The 8926-nt window shown below is 36.7% G+C and overlaps 1 protein-coding gene across 1 annotated transcript; it reads left to right on the top strand.

Moving 5' to 3' along the window:
• Positions 1–2598: 2598 nt before the first annotated feature.
• LOC116174181 (cytochrome c-like) lies at positions 2599–3067 on the top strand. The gene has a single exon (XM_031492052.1). It carries the CDS (start codon positions 2685–2687, stop codon positions 2997–2999), a length of 315 nt encoding a protein of 104 aa, XP_031347912.1. The 5' UTR covers positions 2599–2684; the 3' UTR covers positions 3000–3067.
• The last annotated feature ends 5859 nt before the right edge of the window (positions 3068–8926 follow it).

The following is an 8926-nucleotide window of genomic DNA, read 5'->3' as shown; positions in this document are numbered from 1 at the left end:
TTGTTCGCTGTATCTGTTACTTTCTTATTCGTGGCGCGCTGCAGTTCTTGTGCGTTAGCTATACGAAGGGGGGGGGGCTCTCTTATTTGATGTTTCGATGTTTGTGTGTGAGTGGTTCAACCTGTCTCCGTGGAGTAGGTACCTAATACAGTTCGATCTTTCGCTGTATCTGTCTCCTACTCGTCTCGTGCGGATTCTTAGCATCTTAGCAAATGCGAGTAGGGGCCCTCTCATTAACATTTCCACTATTTAAAATATGTTCTGCTTGAGAGATAAACGATTTTCACATGAATACTTGCTATTGACCATTGGCATTCTTACCTGTACCTTTCGTGTTAAATTATGTTAACGGAAGACTGGAGTAGAGCCACACCATTTACATGTTTCCTATGTACATGCAATTTATTTATTTTACGAGTTGTGTTATTTCAATTGATCGTATAGGTATTTTGATGTGTTTTTGTACTGAATTGATTTATCATGTTCTCCACTGCATTTATGATGTCTTGTGTATTTTGTTTTTATGAACTTGTTGAAATGCATTTGATTTGATTATCTGATTTTTATCATACAATTTCAGATGTTTTATTTATGTGTATTTTCTTTTGCATTTTATTGCTGTAGGTCATTTATTTCATGTATTTGTGTGGCCTATGCAGGGATTCGGACCGGACCGAAAAAAACCGAAAACCGGACCGAAACCGGTATTTTTTTCAGGACCGAAAACCGAACCGAAACCGTTATTTCTTCAGAAATTGAATCTTATTGAGAACCGGAACCGTTATTATTTTTTTCGGTTCTTTTCGGTTTTTTTACGGTTCTGAACAGGTTATTGGAAGTTGAAGGACGCGCCGGCCAACGCGTTCTGAAAAAAGATAAAATATTACTTTAAGCCGTAGCCAGAAAGGGAAAGGAAAAAGGTAGCCGATAATTTAGCCACAACCATTTTAAAAATAGATTTTTTTGTTGTGCAATTCTCAATTGTGTGAATACTTGTATAGTGAATGCTGTTAATGCGATTTGCGAAGTAGAAAATGGGACGAATATCATCAAACAATGCACATAAACATTTTGTTTATGATATTAATAACAAAATATCTACCTGCAAAATATGTGATGCAAAACTAAAAGTAGGCGACTTAACCTGAAAGGTCATTTACGATATGTTTGCCTTTACTACAAGCATCTGTGGTTAAAATTTCCAATAAATATCTTAACAAATAAGAATGTTGATAATGCGCAGCCTGCGCATCGCACATTAATCGTCTAGATTTTTCTTGGCTCAGGTGCTAGAGCCATAAACTACCAAATGCAAAAACAATGAACTAAATATCTTGAAAACTGTAGGAGTATATAGTTAAGGCCTCGGACAGAGAAAGTGGCTACAATAGCGCCCCCTTTCCTTGGAAATGCGTTAAAAAGATTGAACACAATTACGTTTAGAACTAGAACCGCTATAAATGTGAACCAGAACCGTTATTCCAATAGGTCCGGACCGTTTGAACCGAAAAAAAAATCGAAACCGGAACCGCAATTATGTTTAGAACCGGAACCCGGACCGGAACCGTTACAAATATTTTCCCGCTAAAAATGTCAGAACCGGAACCGTTATTTGCAATAGGTCCAGATCCCTGGGCCTATGCCAGGGTTTTAGTCCCGTAGAAGGTTTCCCAGGCATGGCCTTGTTGTGTGCGTAATATATTTCTTTATTCTTGTCATTTCTTACGCACAAAAGTTCTGTAAAAGTTATTTAATTGCCTTCCCGATTATGTCTCACGTCCCAACACATAAAGAACGGATTACACAACGTAGGAGTTCATTCGTGCTATCCATATCCAGCCGACTGCCATCCAAATTCAAAAGTGCCGCGAAACTTCCATTGTTTCGACTTGAAAGGTAGGTGGCTCTGCTTGTAGATTTTTAGATGCAGGTTGGTAAAAATCGTTTTTCGGAATTTCGCGGTAACGAATGGTCTTGCGTCACTCTGAGATATGTCGCAGTAAATCGCCGTTCGCGAGTAGTGTGCTTGTCTTCGCTGGAGTTGTAAGCTCGGGTTTGATGGATCAGTTTTATGATCCATTCCTGAAGTGTCGAAATCTACTCCGTGCGAAATCTGGTGGAAGTAGAGATGAGAAAAATCTGTCAATGGCCTGAAAACAATAAATGGGAATATGTCGAAAAATAAGTGCCCTTAGGGACGGCGCTCCACATGACATAACCTGAGGGTTGGCGTACAAATTAGCACAAAAAAAGCACAAATTAATGTGGTAACGACGTGGTAGTTCTTGAATTTTTGAGGAAAACTTGCACATATAATGTCAATGTTCTACTGAAACAACATTTCCTAATTTCTGTTGCATAGAGAATGCGGGAATTGAAATTCTTAATTCTCGCTCTTTTTGAAAACGGAAATAAAAAGCCACTTGTCACAATGTGAAATAATTTTACTCAGCATGAAGTACACGTACAAATTACAATATCCAATTACTACAAAAGACTACCCTCCTCTTAGAGAGCTTTCTTCCACAGTGGAAGATCCTCCTACGATAAACATTTTAGTGTAGAATGTGTTGCCTATACATATCGACATCAGGCAATTCTGAACTTCTAAAATAGTATCAGCCATGACGAAAAAAAATCTGTTGCGCGTCTGCTAATGTCATAACGAAGATTGGGCCTTAACTATGGGCGACTCCACAAAGGGAAAAGCAATATTCACGAAAGCCTGTTCTCAGTGTCACACGGTCGAAAAGGGTGGCAAGCATAAAGTCGGACCGAACTTGAGCGGCCTCATGGGTAGGAAAACTGGTCAAGCGGAAGGATTTCCGTATACAGATGCGAATAAGAAGAAGGGAATCACATGGAGTAAGGACACTTTGGACGAGTATCTCAAAGATCCGAAGAAGTACATTCCTGGAACGAAAATGGTGTTCGCCGGGCTGAAGAAGGATCAAGATCGAGCAGATTTGATTGCGTATTTAATTGAAGCGACAAAGTAGACGTGCACGTTAATTTGAAATCTGTAGTTGTAAGCTGATGTTATTTGCATTAAACATTTGTTGCTGAATCAATCTTTAATCGCGGTATTTTGCTTTGACATTTGCTTGACAGTTTGACCACAGTCATTTCTACTGCAGTATTCCATGCTGTCTTTTTTTTTATCAAGAAGAATGGGTACACGTCGACGTCGTGTACATATTAGAACGTATAACTAAAAAGCAGTATGTCCGAAATGCCCGCTTTACCCTGAAGTGAGCTGGATCCGAACTAATTTTCTAATACATAGTCGAACCCCAACATTAAAATTGAAACCCACTCTTAGCAGAAAATGACATGTAACGCGTCCTGTAGGTAAGGGTCCGAAGAGCCATCTTTCTGAGGGCTGTAGCTACCTTGACCCTCTGGTTGCATGTTTCAGTAGGAGACTCTGTTTTTCTCTCCTCAATTATTTATGACTTGCTTTGCTGGATGAAAAAGATCAATTCACAAAATAGATTACTAACAATTCTATGCGGTTAATTCGAAATATTTTAAGAATCTTCGGCAGTCGGCAGGACCGCGCGTTACTCTCATTAGAACGGTAAGGTTTATCTCGAGCGCCACCAGGATTTCCCGTAATCACAAGCAGTCGGATAGAGAAACGAAAAACTCCAGAAGTTGGGAGGGCACTACCGAAAAATGTAAAACAAAATTACGGCACGCGGAAACGGTAGCGATTTTTTAAGCGAGAACGGAATTACAAGTTAACTAACGATATCTACTGGGAAACAAGATGCAGGAAAGCAGAGCAAAACTCTCCTTATTACTTACTACTTAACAGAATGCAAAATACTACATCTACCTAGAAAATCAAACAGTACGGTAGATAAAGATTTACTTAAATCTTAAATGCACGCTATTTAAAAGGGAGAAATGCAAAAGATCCCCTCTAAATCATGCTGTTATATAGAATTCCCAAAATGCGGAAAGGGGACATCGGATTTTCCAGCCGTGCGGCGTACTTAAGATAACGATCCAAAATTAAAACGTCAGTAATTAATTTTACAGCTTCCATAAAAATCTAGGACTAGTCTTAAAAATCAGGTGAATTAAGCGCGCTTCACTTGACACTAAACACGTGTTAATCAGATACCATTTGCTGCAATACATCTGATTCGCTACCGGTATTTAACTTAACGGTAGTCCAGTTGACATCCATTGTTCGTTGAAATTCTTGAGTCAGGCTTAGGTCTGCTTGTCTATCGTACTACGGTGGCTTTGCAAGCTTTCATACTCGTTTTCACTTAACATTTGGAAATTAAAATCGGTTATTAATGATGGGAACTGAAATCGTACAATATTCAATTTTTCTCGTCTTCCAAAGCGCGAGAACTTTCTGGGGCTGCAAGAATAATTAAAATATCTGAAACTTGAACAATTGGATCTTGTTTTCCTAACCGACGGCTAAACGACACTGCAAATTAAAGCACTTACAGAAGTAGAAATAAATAGAATTTATCCCCTCAACCTTTATCTTAATGAGATCCTCATAACATTGATCACATCTCCATTAAAATCTATTGTACCTGTGGCTATTGTTTTGATTTTGCTAATTGACATATTGTTTGGTCTATTTATAAAAATCATCATCTTACCGATTCGAATCTATGATTAAATTTGCACAGGTTTATTATTATTTTTTTTTTTAGAACATGTTATTTTTTGTCTGTTTTTGTGTATACAATGATGAACGTGGAAATAAAAGTATCTATCTATCTATCTAGGAGTTATTGTTTTGATTTTGCTATTTGTCATAATTTGGTCCAGCATCTGAAATATCTTGGGAGGGGATGAAATGTACCGACCACCAATCAAATTAATTACGTTATAATCTATCGCATACCATGTTGATTCGGAGGGTTTATGAACCAAAATCCAATGTCTAATCTCAAAAATTAAAATAATTTTTCGATTAGGATCCAAATCGCAATAAATCTCATAATCCAGCATCAAATCACTGAAGATCAATTGAATTGATCTCAATCGATATAATTAATGACTCATTATTTAATGATAGCAATGCCATCGAATACGGATCAAGGAGACTACGGAATAAACAAAAACAACATAGAAATAAACTAACAAACATAGAAAGCTGACGAAGTGTCTGGAAACAAGTAGAGGGGATACATTGCTTTATCCAATTGCGGAAAGGGGGCGCGCAATGGCATAGTTATAAATGTACAAAAGGTATGCATGCATGTAAGAGCGCATATTGCCGTGGCGGAACAACACACTGAGTTTTAAAAATAAACGCTATTATTTTAACATTTAGGTATTAATAATTGAATAGAGAGTAATAGTTAATGTGCGTCAGAGGCCTTAACTATATACTCCTCCATTTTTCAATATATATAGTTCGTTCATTTTGAATTCGGTAGATTATAGCTCTAGCACCTCAACCAAGAAAAATATTGACGATTAACGTACGCATCCGAAGCAATATTAACTTTCTTATTTATTAATATATTTTGTTGAAATTGTAACTACATATACTTCTAGTAAAGGCAAACATATCGCATATTGTGAACCTCAGGTAAATGTGCGCATTCGCGTCTTATTTATCGAGATAACTTTTTTACAATTTTAATTGCAGATGCTTCTTTTAAAAGCAAACGTATCTCATATTGTAAACATTAGATGTGTGCATGCGCAGTCGCATTCTGCGCAGTGTCAATTTCTTTATTTATGAAGATATTTCTTTGACATTTTAACCATAGATGCTTTTAGTTTAAAATTTTAACCACAGATGCTGCTAGTAAAGACAAACATATCGCATATTACGCAATTCGAACATCTGTTCTGACAATAAATTGCGAAGTTAGCGGTTATGTTAAATAAATTCGATAATTTAAAACAGTATGTTTTACTGACAAACTGAATGTGGCACATTTCGGAATAAATCCGGCACAAACAAGTGAGCCTAGTCTAGTCTAGCATTTTGTGCCATCAAAAATTTGTGAAGTTAGAAGTACGTCTAAAAAATGCGATAATTCGAAAACGGCATCGTTGTCTGACAAACTGATTACGTCACATTTCGGCACAAATACGGCACAAAACAATGCGCCTAGTCCTGCATTTCGTGCCGGCAAAGAGTTGTGAAGGTATGTTTTGCTGACAAACTCAGTCTCGAGTTTTGTGCCGTTCATGTACTGATAATTTGACGTATCCAGGCAGAAATATGTATTACTAATTCCCGATTTGTAAAGTGTTACACTGACTTTATAGACACAGTGGCGACAATGGGAGCCCAACCGCCACGTTGGAACAAAAATTCAAATTAGAAGTAGGCCACACACAATACACGTATGACGTGTTGCGTACACTACAATACAATATTATACAGTGATATTCATGTAGAAGTAGACATAGGGATTTTCTATAGGAATTTCCTATGTCTACTTTTACATGATAAAAAGTCTCCTGAAAGGCGCATAATTTTACGCAACCAAAATAACTTCTTGAAACAAATAAAAATCTGGCTGTCATATTAATTATTAATTTGAATATTGTTACTTTAGCTTCACAGAAAATAAATCTCTTAAGCTCCTTTAACTGTTATCGGCACTATACTATACTATACTTTTTCTTTAGTTGAATACATCGCACACGAACCGAAATTAGAATAGGGAAGTCAAAGCGATAATATTTAAACTAATTAATATGACAGGCAGATCCTCATTTGTTGTAGAGTTACTTTGGTTGCATAAAATTAGGCGTCTGGAGACTGTTTATCATGTAAAAGTAGACATAGGAAATTCCTATAGGAAATCCCTATGTCTACTTCTACATGAATATCACTGTATATACTCGATGCAACATGGCGGTCGATCTGAACAACCAATCAAAAATTAGACACTCCATTGTCGCCACTGTCCCTACACAAAGTCACTGTAAAAAGTGTTTGTTAAAAGCGACATCTCTGTAATAGTGGCGATACTAGACAATCAAAAAGCATGCAAATCTTATTTAACATTAATTTCTTCTATCTCAAAGTGTGCATTTTAGATCACCCTTTCATTGTGAAGTAAGTAGGTATGTAAATACGTACCTAAACCTAAACCATGCCATGTCGTGAAAGACTTATTTGCATGCTTAAAATTTAGGTCATATTCTATTCTACCGCCTCCTATCGGCAGGAGTGCTTCTCTTAATGCATCAAGTACACTTTGGTACTTACACTATTGATGTACTAACGCACACTGTTTAGATCACAAGTGCTTTCTCTCAATGGCACTAATTCCCCGGGCCATAAAAAGATATTTCCAAACTTTTGTAAAAGCGCCCAATTAAAAATGGTTTTGAATCTGAACAGAAAGTGAAATGGGATGACGATGAATACAGATCATTACCTCTCCTCCTTCTTAAACACATCAAACTTAAATCAAACACTATTTTTTGCCTCTCTACTTAAAAGATTATAGCATGTAGAAAGAAAGTGGATGGTTCATTTTTTAGGTTTTAATTGAAATTGAGTCTCGATTGCATCTTTTTTCCCACAGTCTCAGACACTTCGAAATTGCAAGAATGAGTAGTAGTTTTAATGTGCATACCCGCATTTCGTTCGTTCAATTTGAATGTTATCAATCAGAACATCGACGGAAAACGTAAAAAAAATGAGGATATCCGCTCTGCTGAAGTCAGATCGGCGAACAACAAAGCGGCTAATGAGATTTCATCGAAAATACTCATTTCACTTTCCATTTTAGTTTTTCGCCCAGATGAAAGTGTACAAATAGCTGGGACGCACATCTTTTTCGTCTCGGAAACTATATGTGGACAAAACGCCAAAGATGTTCAAATCCAGACACAACTTGTAATTAAATATCCGTTTACATATTTTACTTCCGGCTAAAAGTCATTTAAATTATAATCAAGTAAATTGAAATACAGAATTAAGAGAACTGTTAGCGGAAAGTGTATAAAATTATTTCCCCTACCGAACAGTACTCACGTTAATTAAATACTATAATATAAACACAGATAGGTATACAGTATTACCTTGTACTTAATACTTTGTACATAATTCCTAAGTAATGTTTTTTAATCGACAAAAGAGAGTTTTTTACAAGATACCTACTATTAGTTGGTAGGGCCCGCAACACATTTAAATCTTCATGTGCATTATAACAGATCTTCTAATAATTAATCTCATTAATAATTTATAAAACCAAACCAATTAAAGGATAAAGATGTAATAACGCGTGTTACGTGTTGAGATCAAACTAGAACACGCCGGCGGCGAGGTCACAGTAGATGGAAGCAGATAAAAAGAGAGTTTTTCGCGATCCGGAACCATTACAAATCAAAATTTTAATCTTCCGAGAGAGCGAAAAGTTAGAAAATTTTCTTGCCTTAGTAACTGTTTGTTACATAAATTCTTCGCCAATTCCGTTCACTTACGGAAGATCTGCTTCTTTGGCTCCTCTTGTAAGTTGTAACTCAAAAGCAGTGCATCCAAAAACTTCATATAAAGGGTCGCTATTAAAGATGGACCAAATGCTCTACCGCTCAAACCGTTTGAGATAGGGACATGAAAATTAAGCCGTGTAAAATTATTCCACATATTTTGATGTTTAATCAATTTTTTTAAATATGGCTTTGGACTGGTTTTTCTAGGATGTTTTTAGATTATGTAAGATACCTACCTTACAGTTTGTTCATGAAAGTGACAAGAACTATCTTTGTGCCTATAAAATACGTACAACGGACAAAATGGAACGTGGCGTAATAATTTAAATTTCCTAAATTTGTTTTAGATTTTTATTTTGGGTGAATCGCTTTTGAGTAGTCCTGTCGAGTAAAATGCGTATGAAACCTTAAAGCGCCGGAAAGTTGTGGGACGGAACTGAGCGACGATCCCGCTGATGCCAGATCCGCTTGTTAT

Source organism: Photinus pyralis, unplaced genomic scaffold (assembly GCF_008802855.1).
Source record: "Photinus pyralis isolate 1611_PpyrPB1 unplaced genomic scaffold, Ppyr1.3 Ppyr1.4_LG6, whole genome shotgun sequence".
Taxonomy (NCBI): Eukaryota; Metazoa; Arthropoda; class Insecta; order Coleoptera; family Lampyridae; genus Photinus; species Photinus pyralis.
This window is presented reverse-complemented; position numbering and strand designations above follow the sequence as displayed.

What these genes read in the sequence shown, in the direction of transcription:
- LOC116174181 (XM_031492052.1), top strand. Translation starts at nt 2,685, where the DNA reads ATGGGCGACTCCACAAAGGGAAAAGCAATATTCACGAAAGCCTGTTCT.